The following is a 26515-nucleotide window of genomic DNA, read 5'->3' as shown; positions in this document are numbered from 1 at the left end:
GCCCCTTGAGCTCCGGTGATGGTCACTCACCTGTCCTCGGGGCTCCGGTGCGTCCTCTTCGGGATCCTCTGCATCGTCGGCGCTCTCCATCGACGTCATCACGTCGCTGCGCACCAATAGGAGCGGCGTGCGTAGTGACGTGATGGCGGCGACGGAGCGCACGGATGCCGGGGAAGCAGAGGCCTTGCCGGAGCGTCGGGGACGCGGCGACAGCGATGGACGGCGACATCCCAGGCAGCGGTGACGGTCCGGAGTGGCGGGGACAGGTGAGTACAACTTCGTCTAACAGTGGTCTACAACCTGCGGACCTCCAGATGTTGCAGAACTACAACTCCCAGCATGCCCGGACAGCCGTTCTCTGTCCGGGCATGCTGGGTGTTGTAGTTTTGCAACATCTGGAGGTCCACAGGTTGTATACCACTGTCCTATACTTTACATTGCACGGATCCCTCAACATACGATGGTTTCAACAAACGATGGTCCGTTTGGAACGGGTTACCATCATATGTTGAGGGACCACTGTAATGTGAATTTTAGAAATTTTTACAAATGTATTAAAAATGAAAAACTAAAATTTAGCTATGACGTTTAAAATATAGCTCTGGGGTCTCCCATTTCTCTTGCTCATCTCTGAGATGTTTCTACACCTTGGTTGGAGTCATCTATGGTAAATTCACCAGATTGGACAGGATTTGGTAAGACCCAGCCCTGTCTATATAAGGTTTCATAGCTGACAACGCATATCAGGGAAAAAAACAAGGTGGAAATAACTGCCTGTAGAGCTCAAAGACGGGATTGTGTGGAGGCACAGATCTATTCTGCTGCAGTTCCAAAGACCACAGTGGCGACAACAGAAGACATTTAGAACAAGACTCTTCCTAGAGCGGACCACTCCACCGAACTAAGTAATTGGGGAAGAAAGGCATTGGTAAGAAAGGTAAACAAGAACCCAATGGTCACTCTGGCTGAGCTCCAAAGATCCTGTGTGCAGATGGGAGAAACTTCCAGATGGTCAACCATCACTGTAGCCTCCACCAATCTAGGCTTTTTGGCAAAGTGGTCAGGAAGAAGCCTCTCCTCATTAAAAGACAATTAAAGCTGCCTCTAGTTTGCAAAAAAGCTCCTAAAGCACTGTTAGACTATGAGAGGAAAAATAAAAGATTTTCTGGTCTGATGAAACCAAGAATGAACTTTTTGGCCCAGTTGAGAGCATCATGTCATTGCTCATCACCTGCCGAATGAAACAGCTCTGAAAAGACCTTAAAAATCGCTTCCACTGATGGCCCCCATCCAACCTGACGAAGCTTGAGAGAAACTGCAGAAGTAGAGTAGAATGGCAGAAGATCCCCAAATCCAGATGTACAAACCTTGTGGCCTCATCCCCAACGAGACAGGAAGCTGTAATCACTGCCAAAAGTTCTTCCATTAAGTACTGAGTTAAGGGTATGAATACTTATGTCAATGGAAGATTTTAGTTTTTCCTTTAAATAAATTTGTAAACATTTCTAACATTCTGTTATCACTTCATCATTATGGGGTATCAGGTGCAGAATAATTTTAGCACAAGATACAACATAACAAAAATGTGGAAAAAAGTAGAGCTACAAACAGGTTCTGATTAAATCTTGTAAAATTAGGAAAAACTTTCCACAAAAGAAAAAGTCCACCATTCCACCAATGTCATTTTGGCCTCTGTCAAGACAATATATCTGGTCATACTCTTGTCTCTCGTATTGTTACACCAGTAGATAACAGTATGTATACAAATAAATCTGCCGCGTAGTATTCCCTCCTCTTTAGCTGCCTGATGCTGGAGAAGTGAGAATCTGTCAGTATTTGTCTCCGGGTGGAGCAAAAACAAATAAGCCGATCGCTGGCACCGTACGCAGGTTGTTCGCCATTACAGCCGTCACTTGGGAGCGAATAGGGAAGTCACAAGATAAATCCGCAATAAATCTATAAGTGTTGAGGCCTCTTGTAAACAGATGGAATTTATGACACCTCCATATTCAGCGACAGCAGATCCGTTCTCTCATTCACGATGTATTCCCATCAGATGTGGACTGTGTTTATTTTGGGGAGGGTGCTGATGGTGCTGTCAATACATACATTATCATTCAGACTGTTAAGGTTCATTTTAGGACTCCAAACAGGATGAGTATCATTGGGGAATTGCTATTTATGTTCTTCTTAATATTATCCTAAGACTCCTTTACTCTTTCAAATGACAGCATGTCCTGGTAGGGTATTTTTTCATAGAATGCCAAAACTGCAATATAAATGCTTTTTATGTATTCTGTTTTGTGTGTTTTATACCTTCCCTCCTTCAAAAATATCATACAAGGACATCCTGTGATTTGAAAAATGTCATAAAAAATATATTTGTATGTATTCTGTTTTGTGTGTTTTATATTTTACTATGTAACTTCTAGCAACAAATTAAATTAAATAAAACAAAAGAGTAAAAATTGATGCAAAGAGAGTCGAGCTCTAGGGTATGTTCACACAATACTGATCTGCTGCGGATTTTCTGCTACTGATCTGCAGTGGATCAGCATTGGCAGTGTTTCCCAACCAGGGTGCCTCCAGCTGTTGCACAACTACAACTCCCAGCTTTTGGGATTTGTAGTTCAGTGGAGGCACACTGTTGTGAAACACTGCTCTAAGAGTACATTTACATGTACATAACGCGCTGTGGATTTTGCTACCCATTGGCTTCAATTGGCTCGCAGCATATATGCAAGAGTGGATCTGCAGATTTGCAGCTGACCCAATAAAGTCAATGGGTAAAAAAATCCACTGCATGAAATCTGTAGAGGATTATGTACTTGTGAACGTACCTTTGGACTAGAACGTACCCGAAGGCAATGTTTTACATAAAAGCTTCACTTTTTGGCAGTGTGCATTTTTTGTTATCAGTTAACAATGTTGCAACCATGCTTTTTGATTCGTGGTGTTTTTTTTATTTTTTATGTTTTTTTTTGGGAAGGGGGGGAGGGGGTTGTTCTTATTTTTTTTTTCCTACACAACTATATACACACAAACAACAACCTACCTGTAGAGAATCTAAGATCAACAGAAAACACCACCAAAAAAAAACTTTTATAAAATGGTGAAATGTAAATGGTTCAACACACTGAACATGTTTATTAGGCTAAGACAACAGGGGGCCTCCAGCTGTTGCAAAACTAGGACTCAGGGCTGTGGAGTCGGTTGATAAATGTTCCGACTCCGCAGTTTTTTGTTTTATGTTCCGACTCCTCTGTATTAGTATGCGAATGTATTTATAAACACTTACAGTTGAATCCAAGCAGCTGTTCCACCAAGTTCTTCTAAGCTCTTCTAGCAGAGAGAGGTAGTTGGGCAGAAGCTGCTGCCTTCTCCTATTTGTGTGCTGATCTGCTGCTGAAGATAGGGCAGTGGGAGGATCCAGGAAGGGGCATTTATTATAAAACATGATTTCCCTAGTAGAATCCCATAGTCATGTTTAAAGTTTAAGCTAACAATTGGAGTTTACAAGTTTTTATAGCCTTAGCTGAATGACAGCAGTTTTTCCAATGGTTTACAGCTTCAGTCTTGAACTATTGACCCTCCATTCCCTTCACTTATACAAGTGTCTCTAGTCCTGCAGATAGTCACGCCCCCTCCCATAGACTTGCATTGAGGGGGCGGGGCGTGACATCACAAGGGGGGGGGGGGGAGTCGTGACGTCACAATCTTCCATCCCCGTGGTCGGGAGGAATTAGCCTGAGAGCCTCCATTGCTTCCGGAAGTAGTTACAGGTGGGTGCTGCTTGCTATATTGCGGGTGTCCCCAGCAACGGGACCCCGGCGATCTGACATCTTATCCCCTATCCTTTGGATAGGGGATAAGATGTCTAGGGGCGGAGTAACCCTTTAATCCCTCATCAGTGAGAGGCTAGGTTACCCATGGGTTCCCTGTCACAGCAGAACACAACACTATGGAAAGTATAAGTATTGCCGCTCCTAATTGTGCGTTGCGTTCCATATAGTGAAGCACATGAAAAGCATGCTTCTTCATGGTCATTTAGCGTGTTCGTTTTGCGGTAACGTGAGGCACTGCATGCATTGGTTTTTATTCTTACAGTAGATAAGTCATTAATTATAACTTTTTGTGAATTGGGACATTTAAACTTGCTTTTTTTTAAATTCCAATCTAAATTTAGTAGGAGTCGGAGTTGGTGCATTGTTTGCCGACTCCGACTCCAGGTACCCAAAATTTCGTCTGACTCCTTGACTCCGACTCCACAGCACTGCTAGGACTCCCAGCATGCTAGAGGGACCCTGGTTGGGAAACATTACGCCAACACTAGAACCCGGCAAAATAACTTTGCTGCCCATTACAGACTGGTTTTAGACAAGCATCATATGGATACACATCCCCGCCTGATGACCCAAACTAAAAACATCACTGGGCTTTTTGTTTTTTTATTTTCACTAATATAAGCAGAAGCAAGAAATCTTTGTGTGTGCAGACAGTGGCTGTTTCACCATAGACTGAAGTGGAGCACACACGCGGCTCTGATCAATAGTTACTGTAAGAGAGAATCATGCAGCATTGATTGCTGTAGATGTAGCCCTGAGAGGCGGCAAGAGCCAAGGAAATCCGTATTAAATTAGCTCCTCTGGATTGTTTTGCAGAAAATCAATCGGGCTCCTTCTGATGAAGAATGCTTCTTTGACCTCTTAAGTAAATTTCAAAGTAACCGGATGGATGATCAAAGATGTACGTTAGAAGAAAGCCAGAGCGGAGGGACGGAACCCACAGCGACACCAGTGCCTGGGATGGACGACCGGATATGTGAGTCACTTTTACCTCTTCAACGCTTCCATTGTCATTACATGACTAATATTCTATCACCAGTGCACAAAATTCAGAAAAAATCTCCTTTTAGTCACAAGATGAGACGACAAAGACTGAGATGGACATAAGGTAAAGGGTTATCCAGCAAAAAAACAGAGCTCATTTCTTTGAAAAACACCACCAGCCTTGTTCTCAGGTTGTGTGTGGTATTACAGCTTTGCTCCATTCATTTCAACTGTACTGAGCTGCAATACCACACATAAATAATAAAGAAAAATGTCGGATGGCACTCACCACTTGAACAGCTTTTACTTTTATTGGGACAGACAAGTCATGGATACAGCAGCTGGCCAATGGGCCGTTTCACGCTGTTGCGTGAAACGGCCCGTCGGGCAGCTGCTGTATCCATGACTTATCTCTCCCAATTAAAGTAAAAGCTGTTCAAGTGGTGAGTGCCTGGGATCATCTGCGATACAGCACCACTTTGGATTAAGCAGGGGAACTACCCAGAGAAAATCACTGTACTACATTCAACCAAGCAGTGCCAACTGAGTTTTTTTTCTTCATTGGAGTGTAATTCCACACATAATCTGAGGACAAATGTTTTTCTAATGCTGCAGCTCAGCTAATCACAGCGATGTCTGGCCTGAGACGCAGATATGCTGAGCAGCAGTGTGACATATTGAGTCACAGCAAAAGGAAAAAGGCCAGGCCTGAGCCCAATATGCCACACTGCTGCGTAGCCTATCACTGGACGAGGCAGGACATCACTACAACATTAAATCTCTCATGTTGTAATGATTTGTTACAATGTGTCAGTATAAGTAAAATGTATCAGACTGTCAAGAAACAGCTGTAGCAAACTCAGGGCATTATATCTGTATGGGTTATCAACTTTGGATACAAGTATGTTTCTGTCTGCAAAGATAGCTCCTAAAAGAACTGAAATATAAAATATATAGGGCCATACGCATTAGATTAAAAGCATTGTCCAGCGAAAGAAACAACTTTTGTGTCAAAATGTATAATATAGCAACTTTATAATATAATGTTATTAGCCATAGTGCACAGATCTCTCCATATCAGCTTTGTACTCTCCCTTGTACCTGTCACATCAGTCATACTTTCTGACTGCAGAGCTTCTATGCCTGCTCGCCCTCCCATCCTGTCTACTCAGGACAAGACCATTGATGTGAAGAGAGGAGTTCATATTACTGTTCATTAGATTTTAAGACAGGAGGAAGCCTTTCTCTGTTACAGTAGTTATATTCAAGCTCACTGGTGTCTTATCTGAGTAAGGCTTCCTGCTGCCTTAAAATCTAATGAGCAGTAATATGAGCTCCCCTCTTCACATAAGAGTTCTCTCCCTAACAGACACGAGAAAAGGGGGGGGGAGAAGGGATAGGAGCTCTTTCATTTAAAGCCTGTGACAGGACAAGCCAGACCAATACAGAGATCTGTGCACTATGGCTAATAACATTATATTAGTAAGTTGCTTTATTATACTTTTTGACACCATAAAGAGGTTGTTTCTTTAATGTAAGCCAAACTCGCTGATTTTAGGAAACCAGCCACCCATCTAATATGTATGTGGCAGCAGCCTTAGGCTTTGTTCACACAGTGGAATTTCCAAGGGAAATGTCAGTGGGATTCTGCTGCGTATTTCCGCTGCTAAAGTTTCCGCCATGGAAATCCTGATTCTGGTGTCCGCAGAAGGAAAAGACATGTCTATTCTTTCTGCGGAATCTGCTCAAAAATACCTTGCTGTCTATGGAGACAGCGCATTTCCGAGTGGTCCTAGCACCGCAATGTTCTGCCAACGCCCGCTGTCTGCGGAATGTCCGCCTGGAAATTCTCCGGGCGGACATTCCGCCGTGTGAACATAGTTCTAATAAAATTTATACATTGCTGGGGCTGGTGAAAAACAAAATTATACTTGCCTACCCCTGGTCCTCCATTGCGCCTCTTTTCTGTCTGCTTAGAAGACTAGAGGCAGAGCAGGACCTAGTTTTGGAAGAATGGGGGACTGGGGGTAGGAAAATGTATTTTAGATTTTCTTTTTATCCCCAGCCCCAACATGGATCAATTTTTTTAGAACACCATAATGGTGAAAAAATAAAATTTCCAGAAACACTTCTTTAAAGGAAAACTGTCACATGTTCACTCCCGCACTAACCACAGGTACTGATGGATAGTGCGGGGGACGCTGATTCATATGATCCCTACCTTGCCTGAACATGTGCAGTGAAGACCAGTTAGGAGCAGCGGGGAGAGCCGGAGGGAGGGGGGATGAATATTCATAAGCGGGCGGCGCTGCGGACAGGTGGAGCAGACGTCACAGTGCCACTAGGCTCCTGAAAACCCCGCCCGTGCCAGTTACAGCCACATTTGCATTTGTAGAAAAACTAAGATTGTCGGCGAACTGCTGGACGGATCCAGGCAAGGTAGGGATCATATGAATCAGCGTCCACCACACTATCCGTCAGTACCTGTGGTTAGTGAGGGAGTGAACATGTGACAGTTTTCCTTTAAGGAACTTCATACACATGAGAACATGCCAATTTAGTACCAAGGTAGGAATTTATTACCCAGTAAAAAAACTGATTTTGTTAAAAGTTTGGAGAAAGGGAACTGGGTTTGAACCAAACCAAATGGCCCTGATTTACTAAGAGTGGGGTGGAGTTTTCTTTGTGGGTTTTCCTTAGCTCAAATCCACCACATTTTCTGTTGAAACCTGAGTACAGTATTTCCCAACCTTTTCTGGCTCGGGGAAACCCTCGAAATTATTATTTTTTTTCATGGGGAACCCCTACCGAAGTTGACTAGCAAAAAAGAAAAAGGGGGGGGGGGACGACGACAGCTGCAATGCACAATATCAATTTATCTGTGGGTATGTAGACTACAGTGCTGCTGTATACAGCTACTCGCAAGTAACGTCTTCTAAAATCCACGTAGTTTCCATGCCATCATGATGATTTCTTCTAGACACAATTCTTCACCATTAAACCTAAGGGTGTACATGGGTGACAGAGGGGTGTAGGGGGTGTAGAGGAGTGTACATGGGTGACAGGGGTGTACATGGGTTACAGAGGGGTGTAGAAGAGTGTACATTGGTGACAGGGGGGGCATAGGGGGTGAAAGAGGGTTAACAAGGTGGTAACAGAGGGGTGGACAGGACTGCCAAGGTGGTAACAGGGGTGGGCAGCAGTGACAAGGTGGTAACATAGGGGTGGACAGGGGTAGCAAAGGGACAGGGTAAATAGTGGGGTTGGACATTGGTGATGGGGGGGTAGATATGGGGGTGGTTAACATGGGTGACAGGGGCGGACAAGATGGACATGGATGACAGGAAAGTGGACAAGAGTGAAAGGGGGTAACAGAGGGGGTGGACAGGGGTGACAGAGGGGAGAGGGTGCATTACCTTAATTAAGCTGAGCTGTCCTTCTGCGGGGGGGGGGCCGGGAAGAATCAGGTGGGCTGGGTAGAATCAGGCAGGCCAGGTAACATAAGGCGGGCTAGGTAACAGCAGGTGGGCCGGATAACATCAGGCGCACTATCCCCATTACACAGGCGCGCAGACCAGGGTGGGAGATTAAAAAAAAAAAAAAAAAAATGCCTACTGGAGCCCATGGAACCCTCGGCAGTTCTCAGCAGAACCCCAAGGTTCTGGGGAACCCCAGTTGGGAATCACTGCCTTAGTTAAAGGGGTTCTCCGGTGCTTAGACATCTTATCCCCTATCCAAAGGAATGGGGATAAGATGCCTGATTGCGGGAGTCCCGCCGCTGGGGATGCCCGTGATCATGCACGCGGCACCCTGTTAGTAATCAGTCCCTGGAGCATGTTCGCTCCGGGTCTGATTGCGGGCGACTACAGGGCCGGCGGCGTGTGACGTCACGCCTCCGCCCCCGTGTGACGTCACGCTCCGCCCCTCAATGCAAGCCTACGGGAGGGGGAGGATTTCTTCCAGATGCTCCACCCCTCAGTGCAAGCCTACGGGAGGGGGCGTAATAGCTATCACGCCCCCTCCCGTAGGCTTGCATTGAGGGGCGGAGCGTGACGTCACACGGGGCGGAGGCGTGACGTCACATGCCGCCGGCCCTGTAGTCGCCCGTAATCAGACCCGGAGCGAACACGCTCCGGGGACTGATTACAAACGGGGTGCCGCGTGCATGATCACGGGCGGGACTCCCACGATCAGGCATCTTATCCCCTATTCTGAGAACCCCTTTAATTTGTTGGGTTTTAGTGAAAATGTCGGGACCACACACCCTTTTCGGCAGCCATGCCCCTTTTTTGGGTTCTCTCAGTAAAATGGAGAGCTAGTCGGCTATTTTTCAATTTTGGCGCACAACCCGACAGAACATGTCGGGTTTACAATAGTAAATCAGGGTCATTGTGTGAAATTCTGGATTTAGTGAATTGCCCCCTATGTTTTCTGGACACGGTACGGATGTTTTTTCTTACATTACGGTGATTTGGCTCTTAATGTAAACAGTCGTCAGTAATGTGACAGCAGTTTGGGGGGGGGGTTCTGGCGATATATTCACACCAGTGGTGATTGTCACATCATAGCAGATCACCAGCTGATCGCAGGGACATGGCTGGATGTCCCCTCCCCTGTGGCCGTCCCCATCAGCTCACTTGACTGTCATGTCTGGATAGAAGGAAATCAAATCACTAAGAAACCGGATGCAGCTCTGGGGCCTGAGGCCGTACACACAACCAGCTGGGACCTGCCACCGGCTGCCGTGCTGCCATGACCACGATGTCACTGGGCCCTGCACCTTATAGAGGAGACAGAAATGCTGGGGGGTTCATAGCAAATAGAACTGCAGTATTAACCCTTCAGCCTCTGGTGACAGTACTTTGCACTGTTCCTACATTCATTCCCTTAGATTTGTTGATTTATCATTGAATATACCAGAGTACATGACTTCACCCTATCTATTGTAACAAAAGACGCCAACAAGTGACTTCAATTCACCAATGAATCCCTATATCTAAGGGGTCTCAGCAGATTTCTGTTGGATTGGTTTTGCTCATCTATAGCCTGGAGAGGAACAATATATTACATTCAGCAGGCAGCAATGTACGACACAGAAATTGTTAATTCTTCATCACTTTAATAGGCAATTGAAATGGACAGTTCTACTATTGCTGTGCGTGTTCTTGCATTGTGTGTACCAAACCCCCGCCGCAACCCCGCAGTTATAAGATTTTATTAATTTAACCCCTTAAGACAGATGACAGTGACACAATAAGCCTAATAAACTGGAGGAAGCGGGGCTTTAAAATATGGTATACACTATACAGTCATGGCCGTAAATGTTGGCACCCCTGAAATTTTTTAAGAAGATGAAGTATTTCTTACAGAAATGGATTGCAGTAACACATGTTTTGCTAAACACATGTTTATTCCCTTTGTGTGTATTGGAACTAAACCAAAAAAGGGAGAAAAAAAAGCAAATTGGACATAATGTCACCAAACTCCAAAAAAGGGCTGGACAAAAATGATTGGCACCCTCTCAAAATTGTGGAAAAATAAGATTGTTACAAGTATGTAATGCTCCTTTAAACTCACCTGGGGCAAGTAACAGGTGTGGGCAATATAAAAATCACACCTGAAATCAGATAAAAAGGAGAGAAGTTCACTTAGTCTTTGCATTGTGTCTGAGTGTGCTACACTAAGCATGGACAACAGAAAGAGGAGAAGAGAACTGTCTGAGGACTTGAGAACCAAAATTGTGGAAATATATCAACAATCTCAAGGTTACAAGTCCATGTCCAGAGATCTAGATTTGCCTCTAAATTAGATCTAGAGATCTAATTTTGTCCAGCTCATTTTTGGAGTTTGGTGACATTATGTCCAATTTGCTTTTTTTCCTCCCTTTTTTGGTTTAGTTCCAATACACACAAAGGGAATAAACAGGTGTATAGCAAAATATGTGTTACTGCAATCCTTTTCTGGGAGAAATACTTCATTTTCTAGAAAAATTTCAGGGGTGCCAACATTTACGGCCATGACTGTAGATGGCTGGACATCAAGGAAAGAAGGTGCAGGTGCAGCCATAAGGGGTGCATAGCATCACTACTAACATCTCACCTAAATTGGGGCAAAAAAGTATTTAGTCAGCCACCAATTGTGCAAGTTCGCCCACTTATAAAGATGAGAGGCCTGTAATTTTCCTCATAGGTATACCTCAACTATGAAAGACATAATGAGAAAAAAAATCCATAAAATCACATTGTCTGATTTTTTAAGAATTTTTTTGCAAATTATGGTGGAAAATAAGTATTTGGTCACATACAAACAAGCAAGATTTCTGGCTCTCACAGACCTGTAACTTCTTCTTTAAGAGTCTCCTCTGTCCTCCACTCGTTACCTGTATTAATGGCCCCTGTTTGAACTTGTTATCAGTATAAAAGTCACCTGTCCACAACCTCAAACAGTCACACTCCAGTCCACTATTGCCAAGACCAAAAAGCTGTAGAAGGACACCAGAAACAAAATTGTAGACCTGCACCAGGCTGGGAAGACTGAATCTGCAATAGGCAAGCAGCTTGGTGTGACGAAATATACTGTGGGAACAGTTATTTGAAAATGGAAGACATACAAGACCACTGATAATCTTCCTCGATCTGGGGCTCTACATAAGATCTCACCCAGTAGTGTCAAAATGATCAACGGTGAGCAAAAATCCCAGAAGAGCTGGGACCAAAGTAGCAAAGGCTACCATTATCAATAACACACTACGCCGCCAGGGACTCAAATCATGCAGTGCCAGACATGTCCCCTGCTTAAGCCAGTACATGTCCGGGCCAGTCTGAAGTTTGCTAAAGAGCATTTGGATGATCCAGAAGAGGATTGGGAGAATGTCATATGGTCAAATGAAACCAAAGTAGAACTTTTTGGTAAAAACTCAACTTGTTGTGTTTGGAGGAGAAAGAATGCTGAGTTGCATCCAAAGAACACCATACCTACTGTGAAGCATGGGGGTGGAAATATCATGCTTTAGGGCTGTTTTTCTGCTAAGGGACCAGGACGACTGATCTGTGTAAAGAAAAGAATGAATGGGGCATGAATCATGAGATTTTGAGTAAAAACCTTCTTCCATTAGCAAGGGCATTAAAGATGAAACGTGGCTGTGTCTTTCAGTATGACAATGATCCCAAACACACTGCCTGGGTAACGAAGGAGTGGCTTCGTAAGAAGCATTTCAAGGTCCTGGAGTGGCCTAGCCAGTCTCCAGATCTCAACCCCATAGAAAACCTTTGGAGGGAGTTTAAAAGTCCGTGTTGCCCAGCAACAGCCCCAAAACATCACTGCTCTAGAGGAGATATGCATGGAGGAATGGGCCAAAATACCAGCAACAGTGTGTGGAAATCTTGTGAAGACTTACAGAAAACATTTGACTTCTGTCATTTCCAACAAAGGGTACATAACAAAGTATTGAGATGAACTTTTGTTATTGATCAAATTCTTATTTTCCACCATAATTTGCAAATAAATTCGTTACAAATCAGACATTGTGATTTTATGGATTTTTCTTCTCATTATGTCTCTCATAGTTGAGGTATACATATGATGAAAATTACAGGCCTCTCTCATCTTTTTAAGTGGAAGAACTTGCACAATTGGTGACTGACTAAATACTTTTTTGCCCCGCTGCATAGGCTAATAGGATCCTGTCTATGGACATATATCAGTGTTTTCTAAAGAGTGTCCCTCCAGCTGATGCAAAACTACAACTCACAGCATTCCCAGACAGCCGTTGGCTGTCTGGGAATGCTGGGAGTTGTAGTTTTTCCAAAAGCTGAAGACACATTGTTTGGGAAACACTGATATATTTAGTAGTCTGTATACTGGTCAGAGAGGCTCAGTCTGACCAATGGATCTTTAGTGAGACGTTTAGCATGGATGTTAGGAGCTTTCCCAATGTACACAATAATAATAAGGGAAAACTGCTGTAAGAACGCAACAAAGGCTTAACAATAGTATCTAATCCTAACACAGTGATCACGGTGCAAAGCACAGTAGAGCTAGGTTTCAGCACAGCTTTGGCATTTTTTTTTTTTTTACATGGAAAAAAAAAAGGTAGCCAAAAAACTGCCACTTCTTTTCTCAGCATTTTGGCATTTTTTTTATTTGTGTGAATAAATTTTTTTTTTACCCTTTGGCAGTTTTTCACTGCTTTCAGGGTACCCCTCCATGGGTCAGATGCAAGTTGCCCGGCCCGCAGAGTGTAAGGAGGTAGGTAGTGATACATAGCATATAGTATACAGCGTTGCAGAGTATCACTAACCGCCAATGGAAGCACAATATACAGCAGTGCAGAGTGCTCTGCTTTACTGCCCGGACTTTACTGACTAACACGTTGGTGTTTTGTTTTTTTACCTCTGCTTGCAGAGTGCACCGCTGTATACAGTACCGGAGCCCAGACTGTGGCTGTGTAGCCATCACTTTACTTGGCTATACAGTCACAGGTGTATCTCAGGCTGGGCAGGAGCTATACATACTATATAGATGGTTAAATATTGCCTAGCCCCCAAGGAGTTCAAAAGTGATGCTCAGCATGTGAGCTTAGACCAGCGAGGGGGGTGTACAGTAAATCAGTGGTCTATATAGATCGCTTGTTTACTGTATGTTTTTTAAAGAGTTAAGTAGTGATGCACAGCATTGCAACCTAACTTTTTCCTGGCTGGGCAGGTGATATTCAATGTATACCTCCTGCCCAAGCTGCACCCGCGGCTGTATAGCCGCTGGCACAGCTCAGCACTGCACGTAGCAGAGACTCCTTTCAGTAGAGTGACGGGAGTCCGAGTTCCAGTACTGTATACAGCAATGCACTTTGTATAAACCTACAGTGCATTTTTCATGGCATTCTTTTCCTCCCATAGAAGTCTATGGGGAAAAAAAACCTCAAAGATTTCCTGTGGAAACTTATCCTAAAAGGAGTTGTCCAGTCTGAACAAGCCATATAAATAAGCCTCCCTGGCGATCAGCTGATCACTGCACTTCAGCTTTCCAGCGGCTCTCCACTCATATTGGACAGGGGTCCACAGTAATTCACCACCTTAAATGACATCCAAGTGGCCTAAAAAGGTGGGACAGAGCCTTAGAAATACAAAATAGTCGCTCTGTGTGTCCTTTAAACGAAATGAATAGAAAGGAAAAATTGCAAATAGCAACGCTTGTCCCCATAGCACTGAATAGGGGCGGCTACATTAGTTTGTATAAGTCTCCCATTACCTGCTCTGCAGTGACCTCATGTACTATACACGCTCCATTATTCTGCAGCTATTTTAGGTAAGTTGTGAATTTTTCGCCTCCTGGTCTCTGTACACTCAGCAGCCGCTGCCTTTTCCAAACACAAAAGGAAAGAAAAGCTGAAGATGACATCTTTGTCAGGTGAATGTAGAGCAGATCGTCAGCTGAGATATATGGAACATGAGGCCCTGCAGAGCATGGCAGCTGCTGTCTGGGTATAGCACAGACTGGAGGTAGCACCTACACGTCCATATCATTCTCTGCCCCAATGAAGTAGCACCCATTCACCATCTTGCTGCGGCCTCAACCTCATTCATAGCCACTGTTTATAGCAGCCAGGATCCCGTCACTATTCTCATACTAACATTATATACAGCTTTTCTCCCTAGTCATTGTGTACATCAGTGTTACCCAACAGCCGCTGACTGTCCAGGCATGCTGGGAGTAGTAGTTTTGCATCAGCTGGAGGCACCCTGGTTGGGAAACAGTGGTATACATAGTGGGGGCCACAGTCAATTGAGAATTCTCCATACACAACCTAAAGGGGGTACTCCGGTGGAAAAAAATTTTTTTCCAAATCAACTTTTGCCAGAAAGTTAAACAGATTTGTAAATTATAATGTAAGAAGAATGATGCAGAGCACTCACCAGGTATGTATCTCAGAAGTTTCTTGTTCCTCAGAACGTTCACGGTTAGACATGCAGGGGAGCAGGTGGATCAGACGCGGGGGTAGGTGAGCAGGCTATCTCACCTACCCCCGTGTATGATCCACCTGCTCCCCTGCATGTCTAACCCCGAACGTTCCGAGGAACAATAGAGAAGCTTCTGAGATACATACCTTGTGAGTCCCCCGAATCATTCTTCTTGCATTATATCTGTTGACTACCTTTTGGCTGAGAGCATGATAGCACCTAGGCAGATCCAGTTAAGCTTCTAGGGGCCGTGTATGCACAGAACTTATTGCCCTATGCACAAAACAGCATATACCTGGTGGTGCCGAGTTTACCTCTTCTGGGATCTATACAGATTTGTAAATGACTTCTATTAAAAAAATCTTAATCTTTCCAGTACTTATCAGCTGCTGTATGCTACAGAGGAAATTGAATTATTCTTTTCAGTCTGACCACAGTGCTCTCTGCTGACACCTCTGTCCATGTCAGGAACTGTACAGAGCAGGAGAGGTTTTCTATGGGGAAGAGCAGAGAAAGTTACGTTCCCGCACCACTCACGTTTGTTATACTTTGGAGATAGCTGGGCTCAGAGTTCCCCGATCCAGACGCCTGTGCTCAGTAGTTGTAAAGACAGCAGTCAGTCCACATAGAAATAAGAATTACTACGGCACTCGGCAGTCTTCATGCAATTAAAACGGCTTTATTGCGGCAAGCAGGTTGTTGAAGAGGGAGAGACTCGCGCCGACGAGCGCTAAGTTTCACGTCATGTGACGCTTTGTCAAGGCATCGACAAAGCGTCACATGACGTGAAACTTAGCGCTCGTCGGCAACCTGCTTGCCGCAATAAAGCCATTTTAATTGCATGAAGACTGCCGAGTGCCGTAGTAATTCTTATTTCTATGTTTTCTATGGGGATTTGTTTCTACTCTGGACAGTTCCTGACATGGACAGTGGTGTCAGCAGAGAGCACTGTGGTCAGACTGAAAAAAACAACTCAATTTCCTCTGGAGCATACAGCAGCTGATAAGTAATGGAAAGATTAAGATTTTTTAATAGAAGTAATTTACAAATCTGTATAACTTTCTGGAACCAGTTGATTTAAAAAAAAATAGTTTCCACCTTTAAGGAAGATAACTGGTATATAAGGACCACCACTGTCCTGTTCCCATTGCTCCTGAAGTTTCTGCTAATGTAATCTTTCCAAGTTCCAGGCTTCACATTGTCCTGAACGCCGTGACCTCAGTTGATGTTTAGCGCAGGCGTTTTAAGGCCAAGGCCTGTAATGTGCAGTTACGCTGACGTGACAGGATTTGTTAGCCTTGAACATGTTAATACCGGTCACTGCCTAGCAATACCTACAATAGAAAACTGTGAAGAAAGGTTAATTATCCACAATAAGCCATAATGACTGGTGTCATGTCGCTCAACGAGGAGGACTCACATTGCTTTACATCTTCATGGAGCTAATAATGTGGAGGAGGGTCTGCGCCATTATCCCCGTCACACGATCACTGAGCTGTAGGTCATCATTAAGGCGGGGGAACGTGGGAAGGCTACATCACTCACAGAACTACCAAGGGGACATAGAACAAGTCACACGGAGGGTTTGTGAGGGAATGTGCAAAAACAAGAGTATTATATGCCCTATAATACATGAATATGACTGCTGCAAACACCTTAAAGGGATACTCCAGATAAATAAATAAAAATTTCAAGTCAACTGGTGCCAGAAAGTTATACAGATTTGTAAATTACTTATATTTAAAATCTTAATCCTTCCGGTACTTAGCTGCTGTATTCTCCAGAGGCAGTTGTGTAGTTCTTTCCAGTCTCACCACAGTGCTCTCTGCTGACACCTCTGTCTGTATCAGGAACTGTCCAGAGCAGGAGAGATTTACTATGGGGATTTGCTCTTACTCTGGACAGTACCTGACATGGACAGAGGTGTCAGCAGAGAGCACTGTGGTGAGACTGGAAAGAATTCCAGAAACACAACTTCTTCTGTAGTATACAGCAGCTGATAAGTACTGGAAGGATTAAGATTTTTAAATAGAAGTAATTTACAAATCTGTTTAACCAGTTGATTTTAAAAATTTTGGTTTACACAAATATCCACAAAATATCCCTTTTAAAGTGGTATTCCCATGGAAAACATTTTTTTTAAATCAACTGGTGTCCGAAAGTTAAACAGATTTGTAAATCACTTCAATTAAAAAATCTTAACCCTTCCAGTACTTTTTAGCAGCTGTAGGCTACAGAGGAAATTCTTTTCTTTTTGAATTTCTTTTTTTTGTCTTGTCCACAGTGCTCTGCGCTGACACCTCTGTCCGTGTCAGGAAATGTCCAGAGCAGCATAGGTTTGCAATGGGGATTTTCTCCTGCTCTGGACAGTTCCTGATACGGGCATCAGGTTTCAGCAGAGAGCACTGTGGACAAGATGTAAAAGAAATTCGAAAATAATAATTTCTTCTGTACCATACAGCTGCTAATAAATACTGGAAGGGTAAAGATTTTTGATAGAAGTAATTTACAAATCTGCTTAACTTTCTGGCACCAGTTGATTTAAAAAAAAAATTATATATATATATAGTATAGGGGCTGTATACTAAAGAGAAATCCAAAAAAGAAATGCATTTCCTCTGACCTCATCACCACAGTGCTCTCTGCTGACCTCTGCTGTCCATTTCAGGAACTGTCCAGGGCAGAAGAAAATCCCCATAGCAAACATATGCTGTTCCGGACAGTTCCTAAAAATGGACAGCAGAGGTCAGCAGAGAGCACTGTGGTCATGACATCAGAGGAAATGCATTTCTTTTTTGGATTTCTCTTTAGTATACAGCCCCTAAAAAGTAATGGAAGGATTAAGATGTTTTAATAGAAGTGATTTACAAATCTGTTTAACTTTCTGGCACCAGTTCATTTAAAAATAAAAATAAAGTTTTCCACAGGAGTACCCCTTTAAGTGCCCTGAATTCCTAGCATGGGGAACTTCCCCTGCCCCTCCTCTTAGCTATAATTGACAGCTCTGGTGATCTCCTAATTGGATGCTATAGTAGTTAATCGCTGGGAGGAAGAGTCAGGGGAACTCAATACAGAGCACTCCATGCACCTAGCCAGAAGAGCCCACCTTCCAGACACTTGTTGTCATGAAACACCAGGTATCGTTGCACTTTCCTTCCCCGGCAGTTTTGATGTCTCCAACCTGCTCACAGACTCCCAATAAGGCCATGTTCACACGGACGTCCTGTAAACTGCGGGCGCCAGTAGAACATCCCGGCATTAGGACCACACATAAATGCGCGTCTTCATAGACAGCAATGCATTGCTATCCCTGATAACAAAAGGGAAATGATTGGTCACTTTCCAAATCTATTCAGTTGTATATTTTCCTGCACTAAGGACTATAGATAAGAAGGATATAGATCTGTACAAATTGAACTCTCCTACATGACTGCATTGCTCTGTGCTTCTTTTTTTCTGTGTTCCCCTACTATACCCCAGCATACACACTGTAACCTTCACTTATAGGACTCTGTTGTGCAGCACTTAACCCTTTATATCTTCACCTTTCCAGCTAATTCTTCGTTGATGGCCTCACCTCAGACAGAAGAATTTTTTGATCTGATCGCCAGTTCCCAGAGCAGACGCCTGGACGACCAGCGGGCGAGTGTGGGGAACCTACCCGGTCTACGGTTAACTCACAATAACATGGGACATCTGAAAGTAGAAGGAGACCAACAGGAGCCCGGAGATGAGTTCTTCAACATGCTGATGAAATGCCAGGTGAGGATCCGTAGAAGATCGGTACACAGTGTTGAGCACTGAGGCAGTGTTTTCCAAACGGTGTGCCTCCAGCTGTGGCAAAACTACAACTCCCAGCATGCCCGGACAGCCAAAGGCTGTCCGGGCATGCTGGGAGTTGTAGTTTTGTGGCACAGCTGGAGGTACACTGTTTAGAAAACACTGTACTCTTAGGGATGGGTGTTCGCAACAAAATTGTTGGAAGAGCAGAGCCCCCTAGAGGCTACACTGGTTTAAAGTGGTTATCCAGGGAAAAAAAAATGTTTAATATATTAACTGGCTCCAGAAAGTTAAACTGATTCGTAAATTATTTCTATAAAAAAAAAAATGTAAATCCTTTCAGTACTTATGAGCTGCTGAAGTTGAGTTGTTCTTTTCTGCTCTCTGATGACACCTGTCTCAGGAACTGTCCAGAGTCTAAGCAAATCCCCATAGCAAACCTCTTCTACTCTGTGCAGTTCCCGAGACAAGCAGAGATGTCAGCAGAGAGCACTGTTGCCAGACAGAAAAGAACAACTCAACTTCAGCAGCTGATAATTATTGGAAGGATTAATATTTCTTTAATAGAAGTAATTTACAAATCTGTTAACCTTTCTGGAGCCAGTTGATCTAAAAAAATAAAAAAAAGTTTTTTTTCCTGGAATACCCCTTTAATATTGCCAGTTCACGGTCTTCCAGCGCAGCTTTGTTAGAAGTGATGGATTGTTATTTACGCTACACATAATCTTACGCGTTATCGCCGTTGCTCTTGTGGCGGTGCATGGTCTTTTTCAATCCCTCTTGCACAGATTTTTCCATTGCCATCTAATGAGCAGGTTCCAGCATTCTGGGAATTGCAGGGAATTTCTGTGTGAAACCCTTTCATTAGTTCCCAGGGACCATCATTTTCCTGTCAGTGGTGGATCCAGAGCCTGCACACAGGTTTTCATTATTACGCTCCACTGAAGACTTCTATCTCTGACTGTCGCTATATACTCTTCAATTAGAGCATCTCCAGCTGTACCGGCCATGGAGACGGGTGTAAAAGTATTGCCAAACCTTTATGTTCAACATCTGTGTGTATATAGATGTCTAAACTGAGTAGGAAGTGTTTTGGTGGAGCGGCCTGCTGGGTCTGAGCTGCGCAATCACAAGTGTTACTGGGAATTAGTGGAGAAGTTGGTGATAGCAAAAACATTCTTCCCCAGGCCCCTCTCTCATATCACAGTCCTGTGCATCCTGTATGAGTAAGAATATGGCCACTCCGATTTCTGAAGCTTTTATTAAGGTGTACCTGTTATTTGCAAAAACCTTTTTATATATTGTAAATAATATCATTATAAGTATATTTGTAATGTAAATTTTTGGGTGAAAAAATCCTGTCTGTGTGTCTCTACCTAGAGCCAAAATACAGGAAGGGTGGGACAAGCAGGGCTGGTGGGACTAGCCCCGCTTGTCCTCAGTGCACAGAACCCTGCTTGTCCTCAGTGCACACAGCCCCACTTGTCCTCAGTGCACAGAACCCCGCTTGTCCTCAGTGCACAGAACCCTGCTTGTCCTCAGTGCACACAGCCCCACTTGTCCTCAGTGCACAGAACCCTGCTTGTCCTCAGTGCACACAGCCCCACTTGTCCTCAGTGCACAGAACCCTGCTTGTCCTCAGTGCACAGAACCCTGCTTGTCCTCAGTGCACAGAACCCTGCTTGTCCTCAGTGCACACAGCCCCACTTGTCCTCAGTGCACAGAACCCTGCTTGTCCTCAGTGCACACAACCCCGCTTGTCCTCAGTGTACAGAGCCCTTCTTGCCCTCACTGTACAGAGCCCCGCTTGTCCTCAGTGTACAGAGCCCTGCTTGTCCTCAGTGTACAGAGCCCTGCTTGTCCTCAGTGTACAGAGCCCTGCTTGTCCTCAGTGTACAGAGCCCTGCTTGTCCTCAGTGCACAGAGCCCTGCTTGTCCTCAGTGTACAGAGCCCTGCTTGTCCTCGGTGTACAGAGCTCTGCTTGTCCTCGGTGTACAGAGCCCTGCTTGTCCTCGGTGTACAGAGCCCTGCTTGTCCTCCGTGTACAGAGCCCTGCTTGTCCTCGGTGTACAGAGCCCTGCTTGTCCTCGGTGTACAGAGCCCTGCTTGTCCTCGGTGTACAGAGCCCTTCTTGCCCTCACTGTACAGAGCCCTGCTTGTCCTCAGTGTACAGAGCCCTTCTTGCCCTCACTGTACAGAGCCCTGCTTGTCCTCAGTGTACAGAGCCCTGCTTGTCCTCAGTGCACAGAGCCCCGCTTGTCCTCGGTGTACACTAAGCATTACTGAGGTAAGCCTTGATTTACCTTGCATGGACAGTGCATACCCATTGGACACTCAGAGACAGGTTAACATTCTCTTTCTCCAGCACATTCCAAGCCCCAACTATACTTCCTGTGTTGTCTTACTAAGGCTGTTACTAGTAACATTTGGAACCAAACAACAGGCAGTGGACAGCAGATTGTGAGGAAGGGAGACACCTAGTGGGTAAACTTTAGAGCTGTTTTTCTGGGATAAGGAGTCATTTTTGATAGATGAATTGATTTACAAAAATGTTAGAAATCACAAAGACTATCACATTGAGGGAAATTGTTTGAAACAACAGTGACCATTTAAAGGCGTACTCCGGTGGAAAACTTTTTTTTTTTTTTTTTTTTTTTTTTTTTTAATTAACTGGTGCCAGAAAGTTAAACAGGTTTGTAAATTACTTCTACTAAAAAATCTTAATCCTTTCAGTACTTTTTAGCAGCTGTTTGGTACAGAGGAAATTCTATTCTTTTTTTATTTCTTTTTTTATTTCTTTTTTTGTGTTGTCCACAGTGCTCTCTGCTGACACCTGATGCCCATATCAGGAACTGTCCAGAGCAGGAAAAAATCCCCATAGCAAACCTATCTGTTTAATTTTCTGGCACCAGTTCATTTAAAAAATTTAAAAAAAAGTTTTCGGAGTACCCCTTTAAGTATCCAGACAAAATTATCTTCTATAATATCATATATACATGGGCACAACTAGTTCCCAGAATAAATGGAGCTAGAGCTTTTTAGATTGCTTAAAACCCCTTTACAATCATCAGAGATTTCTCTTCCGGGAAATCTGCCCCAATAATCTGAGCAAAGTAATGATGAAATCAGTGGCCAATACTGTCAGATTTCCAGTAACAAATGAGCAGTTCCAAAGAGGTCTGATATCCCTATACAGTCTTTCCATTCTGGACATCAGTGGTGCTCCGCACCTGTCACAGGCATCTTATTTTATTAATTTTCTCTTTCCATAGTCTTCAAGGATAGACGACCAAAGATGCGCCCCACCAGACCCCATGCCCAGAGGACCCACAATGCCAGATGAAGACTTCTTCAGCCTCATCCAGAGAGTCCAGGCCAAGAGGATGGATGAACAGAGAGTAGACATCCCATCCAGCCAAGAAGATGGTGAACATCAGAACAGCCAGCAGAGGTCGAACAACAGCTAAGTGTCAGCTCTTCCGCCCAGCCCTGCCTTTAACAAAGGAGCCAACCTCCAAGGATCTGACTCCCTGTAGTATCCTGAAAGCAGAAAACTACTTTTCAATTAGAAATCCGTGTATTTGCATAGCTGAGGCAAATCGTTCAACGTATGTGAAATATTCAAGTGTCTTCAGCCAATTAGTAAATTAAGGACCTTCCATTTTTTATAGGACTTTTTTTGAAGTAGACACCAGAAAAGAAGCTGCATTAGCAGGAAACTTAGTAATATACGCAAATAGCCGCAGATTTTAATATTTGCAGCACAAGTCGATTTCTGCGGATGCTTTACAGACAGGGGGCGTCATGGACAGGAGCGTTTCGAGCCCCACCCTATAGTGGGAGATGATGGTGTTACTACTGTAAGTTGTAAGCGGGCCAGGTTTATCCCAGACTGGTTCACTCAGGGCCTTATTCACTAAATGGCAATAATGACAATTTTGTTTTTTGTAGTTTAGTGTCTTTTTTTTTAAAGTTTTTTTTGTAATATATTCTTTATGGATTTTAAAGAACAAGCGAGACTGTACGTGACCATCCATAATGAATGTGAGCGTACCGCCCTAGAACGCGGTGTGTATCTGACCTGGCAGGGAACAGGTTAACAGGTACTACTGTAAGCGTTCTAGCAATAATATACCAGGCAGCTGGGAGGCGCTGACCTAGATTTTACTGCCGTTCAGTGAATGAGGCCTAGAGATCGCAAGCTACAAACTGCCGTGTCTCATTCTCCAGCGTGTTGGAGCTGTCTGTCTGTCTGTATGTCTCCTCTATTCATTACACGAAAACAAAGGAGCTCTCCGAAAAGGAATGAGGGCCGAGGCCTCCAATCTCAACCCTCTGGGGCAAACTGGGTACATGCAACCGTGGACATAAACATTGAAACCGTGTCTATATAGGGAACGGTACAACTGGACACTAAGAGTAGAGAAAAAACACATTTTATATTGGTTTCTTCCCTATTCAATACAATTTTCATAATCTCTGCTTGCTTACAGTGAATGGAACGATTCCTAGAACAGTTTTTCCCAACCAGGACGCCTTCAGCTGTAGTAAAACTACAACTCTCAGCATGCCCGGACAGCCGTTGGCTGTCCGGGCATGCTGAGAGTTGTAGTCTTACAACAAACGGAGGCACCCTGTTTGGGAAACACTGGCCTAGATAGTACAACTGTATGTCCAATCTAGGCAATCACTAAACAGGATGGGTTCCAGGCTGATGCACTGTAGCGGAACAGGAGGAATGTTGCGGATTTTCAGTAAAGATTCTAATGCATTTGGCAGCATCTCTATATTTTGCAGATTCCTTCCAGATTAAGACCGAGGATTTGCTATCCAAAGGGCGAAATCTCAGGAGAATTCCACAAACAGATAATGTCGGGTTTCAACATCCCCCTCATTCTGCCGATATATTGAGCTTGCAGGGTTTGTTTCCATTCAATTACAGAAAGCAGAGATGTTAAAAGGGTACTCTGGTGGGGAAAGAAAAGGTTTTCAAATCAACTGGTGGAAGAAAGTTATACAGGTTTTGTAAATGACTTCTTAATCCTTCCAGTACTTAGCAGCTGCTGTATGCTCCAGAGGAAGTTGTGTAGTTCTTTCCAGTCTGACCACAGTGCTCTCTGCTGACTCCTCTGTCCGTGTCAGAACAGAAAATCCCCATAGCAAAAACCGCTCCTGCCCTGGACAGTTCCTGACATGGACAGAGGTGTCAGCAGAGAGAACTGTGGTCAGACAGAAAGGAAATTCTAAAAGAAAAGAACTTCCTCTGTAGTATCACAGCAGCTAAGTATTGAAAGGATTAAGATTTTTATATAGACGTAATTTACAAATCTGTTTAACTTTCTAGCACCAGATTTGATTTGAAAACATTTTTTTTCCCACCAGAGTACCCCTTTTAAACCTCACACCACAATCCTCTTTACTGATAAGACATGTCTGGTAGGTGACACCTCACAGCAATGAAACACGACGATTGTAGTCTGAGACCAGAGTCCTCTTCATACAGATAACTGTAGGAGGAATCATCTTCTGTGTTGTATCCAGTTACATAATAAGAGGACAAATTGTGAAATGTAAAGTATATGTATGAGTGATGTTATATATTTGATCTCTTCAGGTCTCAGACTTGTTACATTACTTATGTTCTTTTCTTTATGGTACAATACTGTCCATTACAGAGTCAGGTCCTGTAGCTTTATTGCTATTAGATCATACAGTCATGGCCGTAAATGTTTGCACCCCTGAAATTTTTCAAGAAAATAAAATATTTCCCACAGAAAAGGATTGCAGTAACCCATGTTTTGCTGTACACATGTTTATTCCCTTTCTGTTTATTAGAAATAAATCAAAAAAAGGGATGAAAAAAAGCAAATTGGACATAATGTCACACCAAATTACAAAAATGGGCTGGACAAAATTATTGGCCCCCTTTCAAAATTGTGGCAAAATAAGATTGTTTCAAGCATGTGATGCTCCTTTAAACTCACCTGGGGCAAGTACAGGTGTGGGAAATATAAAAATCACACCTGAAAGCAGATAAAAAGGAGAGAAGTTCACCTAGTCTGTGTGTGCCACACTAAGCATTGACAACAGAGGAGAAGAGAACTGTCTGAGGACTTGAACCAAAATTGTGGAAAAATATCAACAATCTCAATGTTACAAGTCCATCTCCAGAGATCTAGATTTGCCTTTGTCCACAGTGCGCCACATTATCAAGAGGTTTGAAACCCATGGCACTGTAGCAAATCTCCCTGGACTTGGACGGAAGAGAAAAATTGATGTAAGGTGTCAACGCAGGATAGTCTGGATGGTGGATAAGCAGCCCCAAACAAGTTCCAAAGATATTTAAACTGTCCTGCAGGCTCAGGGAGCATCAGTGTCAGCACAAACTATCCGTCGACATTTAAATTAAATGAAACGCTATGGCAGGAGACCCAGGAGGACCCCACTGCTGACACAGAGACATGAAAAAGCAAGACTACATTTTGCCAAAATTAACTTGAGTAAGCCAAAATCCTTCTGGGAAAACATCTTGTGGACAGATGAGACCAAGATAGAGCTTTTTGGTAAAGCACATCATTCTGCTGTTTACCGAAAACAGAACCAGGCCTACAAAGAAAAGAACACAGTACCTACAGTGAAATATGGTGGAGGTTCAATGATGTTTTGGGGTTGTTTTGCTGCCTCTGGCACTGGGTGCCTTGAATGTGAATCTGAGGATTACCACAGCCCAGTGTCAGAAAGCTGGGTTTGCGTCCGAGATCTTGGGTCTTCCAGCAGGACAATGACCCCAAACATATGTCAAAAAGCGAGTACTAGACAAAAAGAATTTTTGAGGCTCAAGGTCTTTGGATAAGGAACACACTTGTTGGTTAAGATATATGAAATATTTATTAATTAATTACTATCAACTGATAGTCCGAGATCACAGGGCCCTTGTAAATGCACGGAATCAGAAGATTCATAAAAAATATAAAATCATAAAATTCATAGGTATATTCATAAAATAAAATTATATATATCTATAGATGTATAAGACCACTGAAAAGGGTAGCAGCTATTTCAAATCGGCACTCTGGATAGTATTTGTATATAGATAATGTCCATCAAAGTGCCAGTGCAGTCCTGAAAATATATAACACAGTCTATCACACTTATAAATACTATATACAGACATTATCTATTTTCAGGACTGCACTGGCACTTTGATGGACATTATCTATATACAAATACTATCCAGAGTGCCGATTTGAAATAGCTGCTACCCTTTTCAGTGGTCTTATACATCTATAGATATATATAATTTTATTTTATGAATATACCTATGAATTTTATGATTTTATATTTTTTATGAATCTTCTGATTCCGTGCATTTACAAGGGCCCTGTGATCTCAGACTATCAGTTGATAGTAATTAATTAATAAATATTTCATATATCTTAACCAACAAGTGTGTTCCTTATCCAAAGACCTTGAGCCTCAAAAATTATTTTTGTCTAGTACTCCCTTTTCAGACACCTTGGGTACAGGTGTTAGTTTGAGTTGCCCGGGTCATTGTAGTGAAACTTTCCGCAGGAGCATCTCCGCCCTTCTTCTATACGTCAAAAAGCCCCAGAAATGGATGACAACAAAGCGCTGGAGAGTTCTGAAGTGGCAGCAATGAGTCCAGATCTAAATCCCATTGAACACCTGTGGAGAGATCTTAAAATTGCTGTTGGGGAAAAGGCGCCTTCCAATAAGAGAGACCTGGAGCAGTTTGTAAAGGAAGAGTGGTCCAACATTCCGGTTGAGAGGTGTAAGAAGCTTATTGATGGTTATAGGATGCGACTGATTTCAGTAATTTTTTTCCAAAGGGTGGGCAACCAAATATTAAGTTATGGGTGCCATTAATTTTGTCCAGCCCATTTTTGGAGTTTGGTGACATTATGTCCAATTTGCTTTTTTTCCTCCCT

General features: G+C 43.4%; 2 protein-coding genes across 8 annotated transcripts in view; one reads left to right on the top strand and one right to left on the bottom strand.

The window, feature by feature from the left end:
* The window catches only part of GPSM1 (G protein signaling modulator 1), a 264883-nt gene extending 239455 nt beyond the window's left edge, over positions 1-25428 (top strand). For all 7 annotated transcript variants that reach the window (XM_056540981.1, XM_056540980.1, XM_056540979.1 and 4 more), the window contains 3 exons: positions 4662-4821; positions 18339-18547; positions 21839-25428. In XM_056540981.1, the coding sequence (XP_056396956.1) occupies positions 4662-4821; positions 18339-18547; positions 21839-22033 (564 nt within the window). In that variant the 3' untranslated portion in view covers positions 22034-25428. The remainder of the gene's footprint in view (positions 1-4661; positions 4822-18338; positions 18548-21838) is intronic.
* DNLZ (DNL-type zinc finger) overlaps positions 1-26515 on the bottom strand; it is a 127872-nt gene that overhangs the window by 78530 nt on the left and 22827 nt on the right. The window lies entirely within an intron of this gene.

The sequence above is a fragment of the Hyla sarda genome, chromosome 9, assembly GCF_029499605.1.
Source record: "Hyla sarda isolate aHylSar1 chromosome 9, aHylSar1.hap1, whole genome shotgun sequence".
In the NCBI taxonomy this organism is placed as follows: Eukaryota; Metazoa; Chordata; class Amphibia; order Anura; family Hylidae; genus Hyla; species Hyla sarda.
The sequence above is the reverse complement of the archived record's forward strand: the minus strand, read 5'-3'. Positions and strand labels throughout refer to the sequence as shown.